The sequence below is a fragment of the Gallinula chloropus genome, assembly GCF_964237585.1.
Source record: "Gallinula chloropus genome assembly, chromosome: 3".
NCBI lineage: Eukaryota > Metazoa > Chordata > Aves > Gruiformes > Rallidae > Gallinula > Gallinula chloropus.
The window spans coordinates 92,245,587-92,268,480 of record NC_140087.1 but is presented as its reverse complement, the minus strand read 5'-3'; the positions used below and the strand labels follow the sequence as shown (position 1 = coordinate 92,268,480).

At 36.3% G+C, this 22,894-nt stretch overlaps 1 protein-coding gene across 1 annotated transcript in view; it reads left to right on the top strand.

The window, feature by feature from the left end:
* The window catches only part of ADGRB3 (adhesion G protein-coupled receptor B3), a gene marked incomplete at its 5' end in the record, with an annotated part of 463,681 nt that overhangs the window by 428,036 nt on the left and 12,751 nt on the right, over positions 1-22,894 (top strand). The window contains 5 exons of the mRNA XM_084262372.1: positions 1,874-1,972; positions 2,309-2,480; positions 8,872-8,967; positions 10,321-10,360; positions 13,092-13,735. Coding sequence (XP_084118498.1) covers positions 1,874-1,972; positions 2,309-2,480; positions 8,872-8,967; positions 10,321-10,360; positions 13,092-13,735 — 1,051 coding nt within the window. The remainder of the gene's footprint in view (positions 1-1,873; positions 1,973-2,308; positions 2,481-8,871; positions 8,968-10,320; positions 10,361-13,091; positions 13,736-22,894) is intronic.

Genomic DNA, 22,894 nt, shown 5'->3' with positions numbered 1-22,894 from the left:
TCTGTTTGCTTATAGTATACTTTCCTGATGAAGCAATAACTTGCTTTATAACAGCATGTAACTTATTTTATTTTGAAGTAAATGGATAAAGCACTATTCTGTCAGAAAGAACACAGCTATTCTGGGAAATCATGTACATAATATAATTGATAAACTCTTAACTTTTGTCTTAGAAAGAGATGGTGGCTTGGCAACAGCATTCCTTGATACTACTTGGCAGATGAAAAGTCTCCAGTCATTCTTCGGGGCATAGAAATTGGTGCAGCATTTGACCTCCTGTAGAAAGGGGATTGTTCACTCATTTCTCACATATCTCTTGCCAACCATGTTCAGGAAGGCACCTTCATTCTGGCACATGTTGGACTTATACCTGTCAAAAGTTCAGTCGTAGAAAACCTTTTTTTCCACCTTTATAAGCATATGGAGAACCAAGATGTGTTGTGATGGATATCAATCATTCTCCTGGAATAAGGAGTAGCACATATATATGTCCAGCCAAAAAGATTATATTTGGTCTATATATACATCAAGTTCTGATATGTGCAAGATCCAGAACAAATCTAAAGAGAATAATCTGCATTGGTAATGCTGAAGCATTGCCATGCAAAGGTTGAAAGTATTTTCCCAAGCTTACCCATGACATTTTTTTAGTTCATTCATTAATGAAGATCTTTAGCTGGTATAAACTGATGTGAGTTCACTGAGTTCTTATTACACCCCGCAATCACTTTATACAAGATCGTGGTTCTCACTGTTTTTTTTTTTAAATGGAAAAAAAAATGCATTTTTATGGAAAAGAATGCTTTTTAATGGAAAGTTCTCATTTGGTTTATCAAACTGGAAACCGCTGGAGTTCAATGTTGTTTTGGGCAGTACATTAAACATCTTGTGAATGCTGGGTTTGGCAATAAAGAGGCGTTTTGTTGGTTGAAATAACTGGGAAAGAAATGAAATGTTGCCTATCTTCACCATGTTGACCACTTTCCAGCTGGGAATAGGTAATGAACCCTTCCTGTCGCATCTGAGTCAGCTATGGTTACTCCTGGTTCCGATAGCATAAAAAGAAGGAATAACAAAAGTCTTTATCTAGTTGACTCAGGAAACTGAATGCATGATGTATGTAAAAGAAAATTTAAATTCCAGGTTTTGCCCTTTAACTCTTCTGACAGGTGCTGAGGTACAATTGTCCATATAAAACGCTTTGAGCTTAATGCTTGTGTACTGTGTTTTATTAAAACGCAAAACAGGTCACCCTTGTTTTAGTACCAATTGATATTTATTTCATCAGATTCCATACATTTCAAGCCCTGTATTCAGACCTTCATAGGGCATGAATAAAATCACTCCAGAATTTAGTGGGCCGTTCAGATCACTAGTACAAATCTGACTACACAGTATGCCAATACTGATTTGATGCTTGAATAAATTTTGCAGGTTCCTTTCCCTATTAATTCTCTGTAATTGTACCTACTTCATACTCCTCCTTTAAGGGTCCTATACTCTTTCTCAAGCAAGCTTAGATAAAACAGGTCTGAATAGAGGGATTTCACTTTGTGTGTCTAGCCTAGCACGTGCTTATGTTTACTTCAGTGTACTGAGAAGTTTTGATCACTTGACATTTGGGGCCTTTCTAGCTTAAATCAAAGAAACGGAGTCTGCATGAAATGGAGCCCCAAAGCATTAACATTTAAAGCTAATAATTTAAAGCTAATGTACAAAGTACAGTTTTTCAACAACATAGAGCATTCATCCTGAATAAGTCTACTTACTTTTTCTGCATGACATCATATTTAAAAGCTAAATTTCAGTAGCAACGTTTTTTGGTGACAATTCAATATTTTGTTCTTTTTGTGGGTGTTCTGTTTGTTTGCAGTCAGATGAGTGAGCCTCATAGCGGTTTGACGCTCAAATGTGCCAAGTGTGGAGTAGTTTCAACAACAGCTTTGTCAGCCACCACCGCCAGTAATGCCATGTTAGTCCTGATCATTTACATCTTCTTGTTACAAATCTTATACAGTGCATGTGAGACAATAGTTTGATGATGACAACTGTGTTTGCTAACACTGTATAGAGTGCTGAGCACATTTAAATATTTTTTAACAAAAAAAAGAAAAAAATAATTGCTACCGTGTTTATTAACTGAATACAGGATATTCTTTAGAACATAAAGTACCAACACTGTTACATTCTTGTCTGTGATTTTCAAGTTAACTTGATAAAGTGCCATCCTTAAATATGTTTTATTTTAAGTGAGCTTTTAATATTTTTTTATGATATTACAGTGCTGCTGTTCTCTTTCTATCGACAGGGCATCACTTTGGAGTTCCTGTGTGGTGTTGCCACTTCTGGCCCTGACTTGGATGTCTGCAGTTCTGGCCATGACAGACAAAAGATCGATACTATTTCAGATACTTTTTGCAGTATTTGATTCATTACAAGGCTTTGTTATTGTCATGGTCCATTGTATTCTCCGAAGGGAGGTGAGGAATGGCTTCCCAGTTTTCTAAAGGGCTGTGCTCCTGTTAATCTCTCAACTGCTTTTTAATGTTATATACAGCTTGCCCTGTGGAAATACATTTCATAGAAAAAAAATATTTGATGTTGCGATGTAGAGAAACAAGTGAAAGAGAGAGGGGGATATCAGTTAATTTCAGGTGCAGAATACCAGTTTCAGTATAAAACTACCCATTTAATTAAAGATGGCTTTTAATCTGTCCAAGTTTAGTTTATTTTTAAATGTTAGGCTTTCCCAATCCTGTGAGTATAGGGAAATATTTATATGAATGCCCTTTTTCTGAAGACCAAAAGCCATAGATCTTTGTAGTCTCTAAAACTGATTCAAACACAAAATTATTTCTGCTCATACTGTCCCTAAAGGAAGGCATAAGGAAATGAGGTCTTATGTTGATGAAGATCTGCCATTTCAGCTCCATGAACTCAAGTATATAGTGTGTATATATAAGGTAACATACATATATATAGGGTAGCATATTTAAATTATAGGTACAGTGAGGATGAAAACACATGAATGCTTTGAGAACAGCAAGGAAAAGTTAGTGTCACTTCAGGACTAATAAAATAGGAAGATGTTTCAGAAAAGGTTTATTGTCAATGCTGAGTAATAAACCTCACACAGTGGTTTCCCTTTCCAGCTTTCACACGCTTTAAACATTGAAACTCACTATACTAATGAAAAAGAATTATGAGTGACATAATTTATTTCAATATTTAATTAGTGTACCATTTTGCATTAGCTTTATATCACTAACTTACACGGTATTATCTTATCAAAGAATTAGACATGATTATTGTATCAAAGAGTCAAGTTTCCAGTTCTTAAGGAAAAAAAAAAATCAATATCTTGCAGAAAATAACACTTTCACCTGTGCTGACTCCATCCCATTTTATTCAGGTTGTTAGAGGCTATGAACTTTTTTACTTAATTTATCATCTTTCATAGTGGCAGAAACTTACCTCCTTTAATACCTTTTTTTTCCTTTGTTTTTTCTTGTTCAGGATAAAAATATGTGCAGAGTAAGAGATACTACTCCTGAAAAATCTATTTTATGTAGAACTATCTTGCTATCCCCTTACTTTCTACAGCATTTTCTTTCCCCATATGATTTACATCTGTGAAAGAGGTTATTCTCATCTGTAGAACTCAAAGCCACCATTTCACATATTCTTTTAGCAAAATGGTAAGAAACTGCAACTATTTTAATTTAAATGCTTCAGTAGATAGAATGGCAGTTTCATACTGGTTTTCCTGTCTATGAAACTTGCATGAAATTGAATATATAATTAGCCTGGAAAGGGCACACCACCTTCCACTTACTGTCCTAAGGAACCATTTTTATTTTCAAATATATATCTCTAGCTCAAGGTCACAGATGAAACCTTCAAAAGCAAAGCAGCATAAAAAGCATTATCTTTCATAGAATCAACATAGAAATGTAGAATACCCTGAGTTGGAATGGACCCAGAAGGGTTGTTGAGTCCAACTCCCTGGCCCTCACAGGACTACCTACATCTAAACCATGTGACTAGGAGCATCATCCTGATGCTCTTTGAACTCTGTCAGCCTTGGTGCTGTGTCCAGTTCAATGAACCACTCCCTCAGTGAAGAACCTTCTCCTCATGTCCGATCTGAACTTTCCCTGATGCAACTTCACTCCATTTCCTCATGTCCTAATTCCATTTCCTTGCAAGGATGCAGAGAGGTTGCAATACATAACTGGCTATCAGTCATTGATATCATCAAAAAACAGACAAAAAGCCATGAGAAGTTCTAAAAGTAACATGTCGTAGCACATATAAAATTAAAAAATAAAAAAACCTCGGGCATTAAAGTCTGCCTCAGTGTTGTATATGGAAGTTTATATGGAAAAAAATATTTTGACTGCTTAAGATGAAATTGAACAGGCATTTTCCCACAGTGCACAAAGCCTTGGATTCAAGACAGGTTCCCTACTCTGACAGATACCTGCTGCAAATGCTTAATTCCCGAGGAATGCTTCAATATTGCTGCATGTCTTATGGAAATGTTATTGCCTGATCACAGGTAGGACTATGTTGATAGAGAGATGGAATTAGTCTTTTCTATTAAGTAGACTCAGTTTTCAAATTTTTTGGGACCTTGACTTGAACCACTTTTAACTCACTGGTTCTAGTGCAAATAATATGCAAAATATACCTGCTTCTAAAGGTATTTATACAGAAATACAGAATATAATTTGTTTGTGTGTAGGCAATCCGCTAGTTAAGGTTTATTTTATTTGCTGTTCTTTTAACAAATCACGTCCCCATATCTGATCTAAATGCAAAGAATCATTACTTTGTTTAACTACTTAAAAGAGTTGTTCCTGCAAGACAGTCTTGGCAGTTATACACTGAAATTCTAGAAGAAAGGCATTTAATAAAACAGCTAATCAATCTATCTAAATGGTATTTTAAAAAATGACCTCGTAAGAAGATTTCCAAGTGAGGCTCAAAAAGCAAGTAGATTTTTTAAGGTCGTCCCTTATCAAAAAGGGGAAGGAGTTTTTTCTTCAGTTGTGACAACTTAGGCAGAAATAAATGTACAGAGACAATTTATTCACTAATCAGCAGATTATGTCCTGTCAAGATGATGAAAGTGGTGGTGGTGAAAGACAAAGAAAACTAGGCATATTGCTGTTTAAATTCTATTTGACAGAACACATTGAACCTTCCTTAGTCCTCTAGATTTAAATTGTAAACTGGGTAAAATGCTTGAGGAACTAATTATGGTGGGATTGGCTTTTTGTTTCATATGGGGAAAGAAAATTAACAAAAAATTCTTCAGGAACAGAAAAGTAGCAGTTGATGCACTTGAAACAATTCTATTTCAAAAATATGTATGGTCTGCACTTTCATGGTCCAGTTTACAATAGCAAGGGTCTAACTGTTTACTGCAGTTGTTTACTACACAGAAAGAAATATAACTCCAGTAAGTTGTTTCACTTTGGCTCTAGGGAGCCTGGCTTTCCACTTCCTGGACCCTTCAGGTGAGCATAAGCCAAGACACTGGCCCTAATGTACAGTGTGCAGTGCAGTCTCTGCATCCACAGGGTACCTCCCAGCTCAAAGAATAGCATGCTGCTTTTGGTTGTCTGCAAAAGCATTTTCCTCTGCCAGTGCCTGTCAGGGAAACCATGCCAACATATTTGTCACTCTTGATGACAGCTACAAAGCTATCTCAGTTATAGCCTATAGATTGATCTAATATTTATATCATGCCAGCACAGGCAAAACAATAATTCTGACTGTCAGGAAAAAAAAATGGGGTGGAATACATCACCATAACATTTGAACAAAGAACAGGACAGCCCTGCTTTACTATGCCTTTATTGTCATTGCATTACAAAAAGACACAGACCTTTACAATTATATATATCAACCCCCCATTTTTCCTCTTAGATATATTGATATAAACATAAATGAGGGAAATGTTTTTTACTTCCTCTAGTATGCTGTACCAAAGATCCTGTATGACAAAGGCTGCATTAGGAAGCCAGGGACATTCACTAGGACATACAACTTGAAGAGAACTAAGTGATACATCTTTCTATTCCTGCCCCAAATCGATTCTGGGTCTTTCAGAAGGACATTAAATCTTTCTATATTTCCATTTCCTAACTTCTGTGATACATATAATATTCCTTAAGCATGAGACCTCTTATAGACCATTTAGAAATTAGGAAAGGAAAATGCAATATGAGAGTTAGGTATTATTGCTTTATGCTACCATCTTAGCCCAGAGGCCGTAGTTTCTTCTTTTTTTTTCCTCTTCTTGCTGTTTAAATACCTAATTGGGCATTGGAAGATGGTGAGCTATGTCACAGAACAAAGGATGATCACAGAGGTTAGTCCTGAAGCTTCTCTATCAGAGCAAAACAGGTTGCCTGACCTGCTTGAACACAAGATGCTCTAAAACTAATTATACTCACACTGAGTAACTCCTGTTAATGCTGGTGATGGGAGGAACCGACATGTATTTTCTTCTGTTGCTGTGCTCTGCTGACTAGAGAGCATTTGGATTAAATGCATCGTTGGCGTCTAAAGCCCACATTTCTGTATTGCAGGAGAAAAAATAAAGAGTACATGAGTAGAGAGAGGGGGTAAGTTATAAAAGCTTGGAGTTGGTTACTGTTGCTAAGGAAACCACTTCCCTAGTACCCGCACGTTCATCACATCTGTCTCTCCTGCTCTGCCTGGCTATAAGAAAATCTTCTAACTTGACATTAAAAGGCAGGGGAAAAAACAAGATTATGTTTCAAGGTAAAATGTAAAGACAGCACAGTCTTTACATATTCAAACAACAACTTTGAACAGGCAGTTCAGAAAAATAAGCTGGTATTTAGAAAGTTCAACATCTTTGTTTCTGACTTGCGTGAGGATGCTTAGAAGTTGCAACATATGTCAATATGATGGATACAGCTACATTTGACATTCTGCTAACATGTTCAAATCATATGCTGCTTGCACTTCAGAAACACTGTAAGAAACACGCACATTGAAGAGAATCCTAACATCAAGATTCACAGCTTTAATATAGATGATAGTTAAAGTAAGACATTATATTCTTGAGATCTCTGGAGCTACCTGAACTGGGGAAGTTTCAGGAGCACGAGCATAAAACTCTGAATTGTGATCTGACTTCAGTATTGATAAAGTGAGAGAAGACTTGGATTAAATTTGCAACAACTGGGCGATGCCAGATTAAATTAATGTCAAACACATGGAAAACCATGGCAAGCATGGTGCCTAAAATCAGAATCTGAGTCATGACACAGGTCAAGCACACTTTATATTACCACATGTGGGAAGTCGTGGTGTTTTGAAATCAATCCAAAGCTTCCCACCTTGCTTCATTATTCTTTCTGCTCTGTATTCGTCTTCCTCCACCTGCAAGAGTCATTTATCAAGACTGCAGAGCACTTTTACTCATTTAAGGTTGAGCACTTTAGAATAATGATTTTTAATTACAAAAATAAATATTTTTTTTCTATTTCATCTTCCCCTTTGTGAAACCTCTTAAACAGCTTGCAGTCGAATACAATGTATTGGAAGGGGATGGCTTTTCATCAGCAACAATTAATGAATTATCTTCTTCTGCTGTTCACAAAATGTCCATCAGTAGAACATGATTTTCTCCCTTTTAATTATTCCAAATAAGCCATTGAGTAATTTCCACAGCTAGTACATGGAATGTAGATTTTTTTAAATATACATATCATTGAGAGTGCTTTCATATTCAAACAAAAAATGGTACTAATTTGTTTTTTATTGGAGGTCACCCAAATAATCTCTTGGTTTCCAAGTCACTTCATGCAATCAGGTTGCTAATATGGACACTTGCATTTCTGGAACCAAAATTCATAAAGTTTTCTATTCCAAAAGTTGCCTTGCTGCCCTTACTTATGGGTATATATGAGAAAGTAGCAAAATGTGTTTGCATCCTACTGTCAGCAAACAGGAACTGTCTTTTTCTTTTGAATGTGACTCTGTTGAACCACATCTAACAAAAGTATTGAGTAATAGCATTTCTTTAGACATACATTCTGCCCTAAATCAAAGTAAATATAGCCTTTCCTACGAAAAGAGAATTCCTCAAATATTGTGTTTTAGGGACAAGTCTTCAAATTTACTTTATGGATCATATTAGTAAAATAGTAATTTCTGAGTAGTTCCTTTTTTTTTTTTTAGTTTCAAGAAATCAGGCTGTGCAAACAGTCCACTTTTCTTCTTCTTGTGCACACACTGAAGATATTTACCTAATCTGAAGAGTTTTACTCCTAGAAGACATGCCTGAGATTCCCTATACATCAAGATAGATTATGATTGGAATCAGTAACAACTTTTCAATTGACTTATTCTTTAAAGTATAATTGGGAGAGCACTATGTATCTAATTATAGTAACTTTTAAGTACTGTGTTTCAAGAATTGTACATTCATAGAGCATAAGATGCATTCTATTTTGCAATGGTTAATATATCTATTAATCCTGCTCTCAGACCTATACCAAACTGAACAATAAGACATAAGCCAAATATGGTCATGCAAACCAGATTTGGCTTGAGCACCAAATCATCACCAACTCACATCAGCTAATTCTGTCCATCTAATTCTGTGGTGTTGATGTGATAAATGATTAACAGGCTTTCCAGCAGCCAAAAATATAGCAAATGTATGAAATAGCAAAAAATAAACTTTTATGTTTACTGTTTCTGATTTATTAAGTACTCTAATGGAAATTCATCTGTTGTATTCCATACAGTTTAATTTAATCTTTAATAGGAGTAGAGTATATGACATTGCACAGGAATCAGTACAAGATATTGTTTTCACAGGTTCAAGATGCATTCAGATGTCGACTGAGAAATTGCCAGGATCCAATCAATGCAGATTCTTCAAGTTCTTTTCCTAACGGACATGCTCAAATCATGGTTAGCTTTTACTTTCTTCTTTGACTATTGATTTAGTGTTCCTATCCAAAAGAAAAAGGTCAGTGTTGTACGTGGCAAGTATGCACAGGTAAAACACTAACACAGTTTTTAAGCCTAAATCAGTTTGAGTCATTATCTGCTTGCTTGAATGTCTTAGCAAGTTTTAAATTATTGGTGGGATCATTTAGTAGAGCACAGTGTGTTATCTTCCACCAGTGTTCCTTTTGACAAAAGATTCTTACATAAGAGAATGAGATAATCTAATAATATATCATGACTTTTTCTGCTGTTGGTGTGAACACTGATGAATTTGAGATGCTTCCCTTCATGAGGCCTTGAAAAATGTTCCTCTCAAATTAAGTCAGATGAGAAGAAAGTGCTACAGATTCTAGAGACGGAATCTTATTTAGTGGCTTGAGTTTAGGAGTAAATATATGGCTCAGTACACAAATTTACTAATACTATTTAGTAGTGTTTTAAGACAAAATATTTGTCCCTTCACTTTCAATGACAGTTTAGCATTGACTATAGTGGGGACAGGACCAGAACCTAAAAAATGCAAGGCTGAGCAAGCAAATTCTTTTCAAAAATGATGACTCAAAAAGAATCCAATGTTTGGACTTCAGAAGTAAGGAAATAAATCAGTTTTATTAACCATTTTTCATGTAAAAAACTTTGTGGAAATAAAAACATAATTAACAATTATGTGAATTCTTTAACAGGATAGTTTTGTTTAACTGGGAAAAGTGTGCTTGGATTTTCAACTGTTAGATTAATTCTTAGCTCTTAATATTTGGTTTTGCCCCATGAAATAAAAATAGTTGCAGGGAGTACAATGACTATTTGAATACAGTAGTAGCAAGGATGGACAGACTGTTACGTAACAACCACTTCATAACAAATTAATGAAGTTTCAGACAGGGTGGTGTAATTGGATTGCACTTATTTACAGTAATTTATATTGCAGGCTATTTTCCATACTTCTGTTTATAAAATTATTATGAAATGCTTCCTTAAAGATGAACCTTCAATACGATATAGAAGTTACTCTTCCATAAAGAACTATACACTGTATCGTTTTATTAAAATTATATACTCTACTTCCACCTATTTTATTTTATTTTTTCTGGTCAGGCAGCATACTTTGAAAACCACCCAGTTATACTTTAGGAAACTTTGTAAAGCTCTGCTGTTGTAAAACAATATACTTCACCTTCTCAGCAACAAGAAACCACTTTTAAGAGACTATGACTCTGTAAGTAGGACATTTCAGAAGCGCTAGTTGGCAAAGAGGTGTTGTGGTTTAGTTTTCAGTTAATAATTGTTGTCCTGTTTTGTTGTTTCTTGTTACAGACCGATTTTGAAAAGGATGTGGACATTGCTTGTCGGTCAGGTAAGAACATTGAGAGACTATTTAGCCAACAAAATGAGGTCTTGTACTAGCTCCTTGTGAAGTGAAAACCAGAAATGTATCAGGGTTTAATTGTTGACAGCACATATTTTCAAATGTAAGCAAAAAAAAAGTGATGCCACTGTATGAATACATTTATTTCATTTTCTTACAAAAGCCTTTTAGTAAAATTCAGCAGTTGGGAAGCAGCCAAAGGTGTGATTGTCTATTAGAAGGCAGATGGTTTTGCAAAGAAAGTAAGTCTTAACATGCAAATCTTTCCCTGCCTGGGTACACAAGCAAATGTGAACCAGTCATTTTTCTATTAAAAAACCCCCAACCAACTAATATGTCTTAACTGGTCTGCATATGGAGGACACATCAATTGCTGTTATTTTTAGAGAGGGTAAATTTTTAGTACTCACAGTGAAATTAACAGTAGCTTAAGCAACACGGTACCAGGAAAATGAAATTTGGTTACACTTTATTGGTACAAATTGAGGGTTGGTATTTTTAAGACATTTCAGTACTGTGATCTTTAATTAGTTATTCTTGTCTGTTTCTGTATATTAAAAATAACAGACTTTAATGAAGCTATTCCCCAACCTTGCTTAAATAAAGTCCAATGGAAAATAAATTACTATTTACACCCTACAGAAATCTTATCATCTAGGAGATATTCCAAAAGGACAGTTTTCTCTAGGGAGGCAATCCTGCCTAGACACACTCAATTTTCAATGAAGAGACAAAGAAAGAGAGGGTGTCCTCTCCACAGAGTTAGGGCAGAACTCAGGGCAGAAGCAAGACTTAGCTGTTTAGTATCACCCACCTGGAGGACACTGTCTCTTTTCACTAACTACGTGGGGAGCAAAGAATGCTGATCTCATTAAGGTAAAGTTTGAGTTTCCAGTCATCCACAGTTAAAAATCCCGCCAGTTCAGTTTCTTGCAATATGATAACAGTTCTTCCATATTAGATTAACATGTATTTTGAAGGGAGCGGGTCATACACGGTAACACAAAAGCAAGTCTGTCCCCATCCAATGCAGACAAAAGTCCAACACTGGACCATGTAGCTTCTATTTCTTCCTTTTACCACCACAGCTCTGCAGTACAGAGAGCCTTGACAGGGGTATCCTTAAGGAGGTGGACTTTGAATACACTTATGGACAGGCTTTACTAGATAAACATTTAAACTTGGTGTCTTTTAAAGAGAGATTTAAGAAGAGGCCGCTGGTTGAAGTCTTAACAAGCATGACTAGAAACCATAAAGCAGCCACGCTGAAGTCAGATTTTAAAAGGTCAGACAATGGCAGGACAAGGGGGAATGGATTAAAGCTAAAGGAGGGAAGGTTTAGATTAGATATTAGGGGGAAGTTCTTTACAGAGAAAGTGGTGATGTGCTGGAACAGGCTTCCCAGAGAGGTGGTGGATGCCCCATCCCTGGAGGTGTTCAAGGCCAGGTTGGATGGAGCCCTGGGCAACCTTGTGTAGATCCAGGCTGGAGGTTGGTGGCCCTGTCTGTGTTAGGGGGGTTAGAGCTCTATGATCCTTGGGGTCCCTTCCAACCCAGACCATTCTATGATTCCCTGATTCAATGATTTCTGCACTTCTGTTTAGAGGCAAATTGTTCTTTTCATAATGGAAAAATAAGAAGCATTTTTAAGCATTTTTGCATGAGGTAGGAGAGTGGGACACCTTATGAGCTGCTTGCTCATGGAAAATGGCAGTGAACTGACAGTTACCAGGGGATCTGGGTCATCAGAGCCCTCAGGCTATCAAAACGGATGTAGATGTAACACCTGAGATACTTCATGTTGTCTTACTGTCTCAAAGCATGAGCAAGATTTTATTGCACAAACTAGCACTGGCGTGAATTAAAATATTTTATACTGGGACAAGAAAATCCTTGCACCCAACTGGAATGAGCCCAGTAATGTGTTACTTCAATATTTTTTTCTTACTATCATTCCTTTTTTTTTTAAGTACAAATGGTGAATTACAGACTATTTTTTTTTAAGATTTATAATTGTGATTGAATAGATGCTTTGCTTTTGAATGCATCTGCCAGTGCTCTTGGAATTTTTGTATTCTATGGTAGGATTAATAACATTTACATGTAAATTTTACTCCAATGAAAAGCTGCTGGATATTGATATACAGAAGAGTTTTTAAAAAGTCAGAGAAAAGGAACATTTAGGAGTTCAGGAACAGCTGTTCTTACTTATAATCTCATGGTAGGTCATTACAATGAATTGACAATATTATTCTGCCTGACAATCTATTTGACATTTTCCAGGAGGTTATGTGGAGTTAATAATGGCAGTACAGATGTCATAGTGCTTTTTTTTTTTTTTTTGAAAACCCATAATCTAGTTCCACATGGAAGGGTTTTGCTTAAATTGTAGGTCACCTAAGATCTATGTAAGGCAGTAAGATAAATGGAGGAGTGTTAGTCAGAAATCTGTGTCAGTAATACAGAGCAGATTTAAGAGATGTTAAGTAAAAAAAAAAAAAGAAAAAAACCCAAAAAAACAAAACCCCAAACAAACCAAAACCCAAAAGCAAACATTCACAAAACAATATTTATTGAATAAAATTTGTTAGATGCACAGAAAAAAAGAGTTAACATGCACTAGTAAAGGGAGTGCTGCTAAATAAAGCCACAAGAAAAAGCAGCTTTAAGCAGGCATGGCTTCCTTCATGTTGTAAGAATTCTGTTCTCTGACCCACAGTTCTGCATAAAGACATTGGACCTTGCAGAGCAGCTACTATAACAGGAACACTTTCTAGAATTTCACTAAATGATGAAGAGGAGGAGAAGGGACCAAACCCTGAAGGAATGAGCTATTCTACCTTGCCTGGAAACATCATCTCCAAAGTCATCATCCAGCAACCGACAGGTCTCCACATGCCTATGAGTATGAGTGAACTGGCCAATCAGTGCTTGAAAAAAGACAACAGTGAGCTGCGGAGGACTGTGTATTTATGCACTGATGATAATTTGAGAGGTGCAGATATGGACATAGTCCATCCTCAAGAACGGATGATAGAAAGTGACTATATAGTCATGCCCCGGGGCTCAGTAAATACCCAGCCATCACTGAAAGATGACAGCAAAATGAATATAGGCATGGATACATTGCCTCATGAAAGGCTGTTGCACTACAAAGTTAATCCGGAGTTCAATATGAATCCCTCTGTAATGGACCAATTTAATATCAATTTAGACCAGCATCTTCCCACCCAAGAACATATGCAGAATTTACCATTTGAGCCCCGCACAGCAGTGAAGAATTTCATTGCCTCGGAACTGGATGACAATGCAGGATTATCAAGAAGTGAAACTGGATCCACAATATCAATGAGCTCTTTAGAGGTCAGTGGTGCATAAAGAAACTGCATGCTCTGTTGTTCTAATTAAATGATAAGACAATAAATTGTGTCTTGTGTCTAAGGGGTGAAGCTAATGTTTTAATTTAATATAAATTATTGTTTGGGATCATACACTGCTGTTCATATTTCTCTTATTATCAGAAGTGTTTATACCTAGAAAACAAGATTAAAGTTTCAGAGCCAGGCTGTATGAAACTCTGTAGTTCTGGAGATTTAACATTCCACACGACCGCAAAGGATTTCGTGACCTACCAGGTAAAGTCCACTGGAAAAATACTGTATTGCTATAAGAAGAGAAACTATTCCTGCAAGATACAAGTGATAATCATTGACCTTACCTGCAAGCACATGCAGTTAAAAATATTCACCATTTTATTGCTGACAATCATATCTGTCTCAGATATGATAGGTCTTATTCTGCTCTCACTAGCGTCAATCTTGGATTCGTCCACCCAATAGTTCACCATTTACTGATTTAGTTTTGTTTGCATGTGTGTGCAGGCATTGGTACAACTGAGGTGTGCAATAGGTACAGGTGGACTTCATGTGGAGTATCCTGGGTCCCAGTCAGATTGCAAACATGAACTGAAAAGCTATTAAAAGGTATTCAGTTCATTACTACAATCTCTCTGTGGGATTTAAAAATTATAAAAGTGAAAGCTATTTACATTGTTTCCTAAGACTTAAGTGTCAAATGCTGCCATTCCTATTAAGCTTTTACTTACGCAAAACCACCAGTGAGGTGGAATTAATTTCATAATTAGGCCTCCTTAAGAGTTGGAAATACATTCACCAGCTTTTCAAATGTTATGAAACATGACATTTGGTGAGAAAGAAAAAGAGAAGTAAGAAAAATATGGTACTTAGAAAGAAGTTAAAGATGGAAAAATACTCTATGTACAAACTTAAAGCCATTTGCTTTTATTCTACAATGTTTGGACCTGCCTGCATAAGGAAACAGAAATTTTACCTGATTTTTCAGCTGTCAGACACAGAATTGTTGCCAGTACTTCATATATTTGGGATACTTTGGATATTTCTTTTAAAATGGAGTGGAAGTTTTATGTGTGGATTGACTGGAGAGTTTGGGCCGAAGATTAGAATTTAGTTTCTTTTTGAGACATGCCTTTACAAGTTTTCAAAGTTATTTGTTTTCCATTCTGTTTACATAGTATGTGTACTATCATAAAATTTTACAAAACAATTTTGAAGTGATTGAAAAATGAACTGTTGGGCTTTGCAGGTATTGTTGTTTGTTAAAGTGAATATATATAGTCTTGGGACAAATTTTCAAAATTATTTCTAAAAGATAGTGTGTTTGCCCACTAGTGCTCAGACCAACAGGCTCTTTAAATGCCAGTTTGCATCATTAAAGAAGTTGCTGCCCTCAGCTCAGGTATATTAGTTAACAGATCTTGGTGGCGCAAGGAAGTCTTTGCAAATTTGATTGAACCCAAGAAGCAGGATAGGTAAGGTTGCCTTCCAGTAGTCTCTTCTCCTATCTATACAGTACCATCTTTCCAGTACTTTTTATCAGATATAGAGATCCAAATCCAGCCCAGTTAAGATTAGACATACAGCTGAGATTTTAAGGAAGGTTCATAATTCCTTGAAAAAATAGACATACCTGCCACCATATGGTCTACTCCAATGAGGTGTAAATTACTTGTTGGAGCGAGTCCAGAGGATGCCACTAAGATGATCAGGGGGCTGGAGACATTCTCCTGTGAAGACAGGCTGCAAGACTTGGGCTTGTTCAGTCTGGATAAGAAAAGGGTCCAGGGAGATCTAATTATGGCCTGTCAATACTTAAAGGGGTCCTACAGGAAAGTGGGACTGCTTACCAGGGACTGTAGTGATAGGACGAGGGCCAATGACTTAAAGATGAAAGAGGGTAGATTAAGATTTGATGTTCGGAAGAAATTCTTAACTATGAGGGCGCTGAGGCACTGGAACAGGTTGCCTAGAGAGGCCATGGAAGCCCCATCCCTGGAAGGCCAGGTTAGATGGGGCTTTGGGGAACCTGATCTAGTGAAGGTGTCCCTGCCCATGGCGGAGGAGGGGTTCTTTGAGGTCCCTTCCAACCCAAAGTATTCTATGATTCTGTGATTCTAATGGTTGTCTTTTTTTTTTTTTTTTACTGGTGATAAAGACCATCTAGGAGACCTTAAAAAAAAACCAAAACAGATATATTAATTTGTAAAAAAATGTGATAAGAATTACTTCATCTTATAAAGAATTCCAATTTCTGAGAACACTTTGGAAAATGCGCCTGAATATTCTGAGTATAATGTCCTGCTCATGAGAGTTACATTTTTAACTGTATTTGCATCATATTTTAAGCTTACCTCTAAGATGGAATATAGACACCAAATCTGAATCACCATTCTGTATATCACTTTTATGATCAGAAGAGACTACTAAGTATGCAGTAGAAAATGTAGTAAAATATAATGAAATATGGTGGTAAATATTTAGTCTTCTATAACTTGGTAAACATGTTAGGTTTAGAAAGCTGTATTTTGGTCCAGAAAGCTGTAAACAGTTACATTATTAAACCTAACTGAACCCCGCATAATTCTATGTATTAGGGGAAAAACAGATATTAGGGCAGATCAAAAATGAAAGGAACTGTTATGGCTTTTGTGTCTGCCTTTGTGGTTCTCAGCACTCTCTGATTATATAGCATTACTTCATTTTTTGATAAGGATGTGCTGCAATGAATTGAAGATAAGAACATGAAAAAAAAATTGTACATAGAAGAATATCAGAGTCTCAAGTAGATCCTGATAAACAGATCCAGGCAGATAAAGAGTATGTGTATTTATGTATGCAGTGTGTAAGAAGCAAGGGTTGAGGTAAAGCTATCTTCTAGATCTACCCAGCTGGATTAACTTTTATTGTTGCCATAAACACAATAAAGAGGGGCAGGGGGGGGAGGGATTTTTTTCAAGATATTTTTGATGTCCAGTACAATATAATTTTAGAGGATTTCAAGGCTTTTCAAAAGGCAAGGCTTTGTCAGTCTCTCTAGAGCAGCAAAACCTGCAGCAGGACATTCAAAATCATTCTGCCCACATTTGTGCAGAAAGAGCATGACTAGGTATCTCTTAGGGAGATCCTGAGGAGTAGGAATCCTCTCTCTCCTGTCAGTTCATGCTGCAGTCCCACATGAAGTCCAACATAAAAATATATGGATTTCTGCTCTACAGGGACAATTTCCTTTTCATTTCTCTGAAGAAACAGAGGTGTTCCAGAGAGGTGGTGGAGGCCTCTTTTTGTGTCTTCTGCACAGTACAGGGAGTCGGTTTCTCTACTGTTTTCCACTTTCTGTTTCTGGGTGCTTTCTCTGGAATTAGCATACTGGTGTTACTTATGTCATGTAATTATACATTAACTGTAAACTACCATGTAAGCAAAATATACTTAGGCAGTTGTGGCCTGTGTTAACATAATTCTTCATTTCTTAAAAGCAAATTAGGGTCATTAATTATTAAGAGCATAATAAATGCAATAGCTTAGGCAGCGGTTACAGAATTTATCATCAGAATGGCTTATGGTGGTGTATGACACATTGTCACTCCAGGTTCTGATTTTAGAAACACCTCAAACCACAAAAATGAGGTATAACTGTTTGCAGCTAGACACCCAATTAAATACACCAACATACATACTATAGTTCTCATTTGTCCACTCATTTTATGGTATGTACTAGTCTTTGTGGCCACAAAACTGAACCAGCGGAATTAGAGGACACTTTGGAAAATACAAACCGTAAGTTTTTTCACATAATGAAATAATATTATTTCATTCAAATTTCAGTTCCATCTGAGTAGTGAAACACTAGAGTATTGTGATCCAAGAAACCAGTTTGCAGAAATATACGCATTATCATTCAAAGTATTCAATATGTTTGGGGAAATTAGCTTTTGACTAACATCTTTACCTTCCTAAATTCAATAAAACAATTATTTTATTTTACACATTCCAAGTAATTATCAGACCTTAGAACAATATATGTGTATTCAAATAATTGAAAGTGTATACAAACACACAGCCAAACAATAAAATATTAAAAGTGAAGGCTGGAATGTCAGGTCCTTTTCGTGTTCTATTTTGGTTAGACTTTGTGTTTGTTGTGATCACTAGAGATGGATGTTTTGGAACAGAACTATAGCATCAGCACAAGAAGGTATGTCCTGACTTTTAAATCTGCAGGGAGGATCCATCACCCCTACCATTAGACACCTAAATGTAGGCAGTCCCCTTCTGATATGGAAGAGCAGCTTTTCACATCTGGCTCCCCTTTAAAGTCAGTGGAGATAAATAAGCACTCTTAGGCCACTTTTACATATCTGCTCCAGGACAAATAAATTACATGTCCTCAATGCAGTTGCCTCTTTTCAGGTTCCACAGAGGAAGCCAGAATGAGTAGTTCAGGCATAAACATCAAAACATTGATGTCCTAAATTTAGTCAGATGAATCCTACAGTGTGGCACGAACTTTCTTCTAAAACTTTCTTCTGGCTTTTATATCTACATATTTGGTTTGCTGATTTCTTTTTTTTTTTTTTCTCAACAAAATTCTTAGCTGGGAACAATCAAATGCTTTATTATATATGAAAGGATTTCAGTTAAAAGATAGTCTGAGTTTGCCATAATACTTACATACAAGTATTGCCCAGATAAATATAAATTTAAGGATGTGCAGATTCCCGATGCACAAATCAGTGATTTTTTACTTTATTTGGTATGTACCCAACAGTATTCATGCAATTATAGGCAGAGGCAGGCATGTTAGTACAACATGGAGTTCCTTAGGAGGAGTAATTGAACATCTGGCTAATCTCTTGCACATCCCTTTTATGCATGGTTTAAAACTGGCTTTGCTACCTTGGCATCAAAGTGGCTTGGAGTGTGCTCCTTCAGTTCAAAGTGTTCTGATTTTAATGAAGAAAGCATTCTCGATACACAGGTTTGGAATGGTTTTTTGTTTTGAAAATGTGCACTCAGAGTGGTGTGCTCATTAAAATGAAATTACTTTGAAGTGAAGTAGTGCATTCCCAGCCACTTAGATGCAGGGAAAGGTTAGGAGGTTTAAATGCAGAGGAAGAAACTGATCTGTGCAGCATATCTGCATGATAAGTAATTCTTTTCTTTTTATTGTGAAAAAAAAATGCAAGAGGGAGTAGATACCTGCTGCCTGACTATGCGAGGAGACTTGCATCGTTACCTTTGTGGAAGAAGAATGACGGCTTTTTTCAAGGGAACTATGGTTAGTGTAGCGTGAGCAGAAATAGAAAAAAGCTGAAAGAAGACAAAAAGACTTTTAACTGTTATAAGAGGAAAGGCATGCAAAGATCATCAATAGAAATATTTATTAAAGGGAAGAAAGATCATCTGCTTTAGAAGAGGAAGGAAAGGACTTCGCTAATTGTTTGCCATGTAAATGACTGGAATTCTCATAGCTTCCTTCTTTGTTCTTCTGTCTCAGTTTTTCCTGTGATATATTTATGTGGAGTAAGGCATAACACCTTTAGATGGGAAGTTGTTGTGTGACCACAGTAATTCATTCATGAGATACAGTCAAAGACAGTCAACTACAGACATCCTGGTCCAGATAATTGATGGGGGATTTTATGGAGAACATGCTGTTACAGCTGAGAAAATAAAGGGATGTGTTAAATATAGTGAAGTTTCAAGAAAAATTAAAATTATAGATAAAGAGGAAAGGGAAAAAAAGACAGACGTTCCAAAAATAAAAGCAAACAAACAAACAAACAGAGATGGGAGAAGTGGAGAAGTGTAAAATTAAAATATTAGGAAGAATTAAATAAAAGCATCAGGGAACAAACAAGCTCTAACATTAAAAAAGAGGGGGGGGGGGGAGAAGAACAGGAAAGGAGAGAAGAAATAGGCCGTTAAAACAGTAAACCAGAGCATCAGGCAGAACAAAAGCAAAATTGTGTGAAGTCATTTCGATTTACGATAAGAGAAATAAAAGAGAGAGAGAGAGAGAGAGAGAACAAAAATAAAGAGACAAGCACCACAGGAATTTCCTCTTTATCATGTTTCCACATTGCATTTATTTTCAGGCTTTCTGTATCCCAGATTTTTATCCCTCACATTCCTCATTTCATTCTTCAATAAGCTGTGGAGACAGTTCTTGCCAATTTTGTAACTCTCAGTGAAATGAAGTCTAGCCATATAACAACCCTCTCTTTCTTTCACTTGAGTGAGTATGTCTCAGATTTGTCTGAGAAATTGATGCAGCTTATTTTCAGATTGCCGTACTGAAGTTGGGGTAGAATCAGGCAGAGTTGGTTCTAGTAACTGAAGATCTAAAGGACAAAAATTTTAGTACTATGAAGAGTAGTGTATGTTTCAGACTTCACAAGCAACAGTCTTAACTCTGTATGATCCTTAAGAAACACATTTTCAATTTCTTGCCCATTTAAGAAATGGCAGGTTTCCCGCCAAGCCTTCAGAAACACAAAACAAGTAGTTTTGGTTGATTGAGTAAATACATATGCAGGTTACCCTATAAAAAGGGGAGCAGAATAGGTTTACTTGAGATCTCTGAAGTTATGTTTGCACTGCATCTTGGTGTGCTAAATTTGCTAGCATATTTTCAAGACAAAATTCCAACATTTAAGAGCTACTTCACTTTTTCATGAAAACTTACTTGCTTTATATCTAGCTCATGTTATGAACATAATCCTCTGTTCAGAAACACAGATTTTTTTCAGTTGTATACATACAAAAGGCATTTTACATCAAAACTGTATATCGACATTCCACATCTGTATCTCCAAGGGCCAAAAAAAGATTTTCCTTTAATTTTGTTCAGGGAAAAAATCCTCCCCAGGCTAAGATCTTGTATGTCAAATCTAATCTCAGAGTGAATTATATACTGCTGATAATAAGGCTTTATATTAATGGAAGCATGGTTATAGTCCTCACTATAATATGGTATCTCTGGTTTCAATTATCCTTTGCACAATGCAATATATCTTCAGGAGTATTTCATGTAATTAATCAGGTAGTGGTGTAATGCAGACTAGAATAAGGAGAAAACCAGGCATTTGTCGTTTTACAGAGATGGAGAGGGATTTTATTAGTCATTTAGTGAGAGCAGCTCTTTCCTGGTGCCAGCAGATTAGTGCACACTGGTGTATGGAAATTATTCTTCAGTATTCTATTTTTGTCCCTCAGCAAGCAGAGTTTAAAGTTTCTCTGGAATTATACAGAGAAACTATACATGATTAGCACAAAGTAAAATTGATTTAAAATAAATTGCTACTGCAGAGTTTCACTTTGGCCCTGGCATAAAGGCAAGGATTTTTCTTTTCCTCCAAAAATGGATTTCATCAATTAAGATCAAAGAGATGTAGAACTCAGAAATGGAAAAAATCTTTTCAGGTCATCTCTTCTGTCAATGCAAGAACATTTTCTATTTCACTAATACACAGCCAAATTTCATTTACAAGACTGGAGTGAGGGACTTCCACAGATTCCTTAACAGATTCTTGCAAAGTTACATAAACTTTCTTTATTCCCAACAGCATCTCTGAAATTTAATTTTTTTCCATTTTTTTTTTCCTGAATTACAATTGATTTTTCTCACACCAGCTTTGTTTATTAGTGTTTAGGTCCTTCTCAGGTTTCTGAAAAGGCTGCTTTTTCCAGAGCCAATGTTTACACAAAGTCTATCATTCTTTTATCTTTTCAGCTTGATCCAGTGTTAGTAACTTATTAGAAGTCCTTTTTGCTGCTGTCCTCTGAAATTTCTCTAGTTTACAAGCACGATTTGGTTTCAGTCAGTGTAGAGCAGGATGCAGAACTGTCACTGGTGGTGTTCAGAAAGGGCTATTCCCACACTTGCCTGCTTAAAAGGATACATAACCTTTTTTTTTTTTTTTTTCTGTAGCATTTGTGGATGTGAATGGGTTGCAGTTCACTTAATTAACCCATACCCCTAATGTTTTTCAGAATTACACCAGCTAACTTCCTGCCTCTGAGTAATTGCACGTGTCTTCAGATTTTTAGGCAGTCCTTTTATTAGTTACCCTTGCAGGTCTCCAGCATTTAGGGCTCTCCAACTCGGACAACAGCTGAGTAGTGAATAGGGAATGAGTATTCATATATGATAAAAGTCAGGAGCATCAAATGAAAGGCAATGAGGTAGTAGCCAGAAGGACCTGATCACGTGCTCAGTGGTCTCAGAGACAATACTGCAAATAGCTTCCTGTGGTGTAGGATCACATCCACAAGCGGCTTCTTTTGTTTTGCAGAACTTTGCTGCTACTGTTCGGACCTTTGGCAGTTACATAATTTTTGTGTCTTAGGAGAATCACTTCTGTCAGCACTGGTGCTGTATTTCACTGTCTGCAGCCATAGAAAAATGTGAAGCACAAGGAAAGGGCAGATGTACTTTACTATGGAAGTTTAAAATAAATGTCTGTGATAGAGTCTTGTTATGCACTGGAAAAATCCTAAAATCAACCTCTGGTATGACCTGTTTGGTCATAACTGATGTCATGTCGTACCACCACATGTGTATGCAATAACAGCAAAATACAAAATTGCAATAGCTACCTCTTTCTGACAGTAGCACAGTTAAAGTTGTGTCAGTCTGTCAGATAGATCTTTTTACCATGTAAAGAGTGATAGAGTTGACTGGCTGCAAAACCTTATAATCCAGCTACACCAGGAATATTTTCACTGTGGTCAAGCAAACTTAAGGCAAAATACAAATGTTCCAATTTTATAAATCATGGTATCTAACAAACAATAAGTTTCTTCCTAAATTTTCCATGTTTTCACTTAGAGTTCTCAGTCAGATGGTTCAATATCACGTTTATCAGTGAGCTGTAGCTTAAAAAATCTTTCTCTCAAGCATTTTTCAAAGCTATTCCTGTAAACTTCACCTCATTATCTATCTCCTGTAGATGTTTCTTCTTTTGTAACCACAGAGCCTTCACAGTGGTAGATGTGCTCTAATTGCACCTTAAAATAGATCCTTCCTCATTAGAAATACGGAGGATTCTTCAGGTGCTGATTTACTGTGGAATGATGAAGGCCTGTATCAAAAGTACACTTGTACTATGGCCCTCTTAATAGATGAGGAGTAAGATCTTTA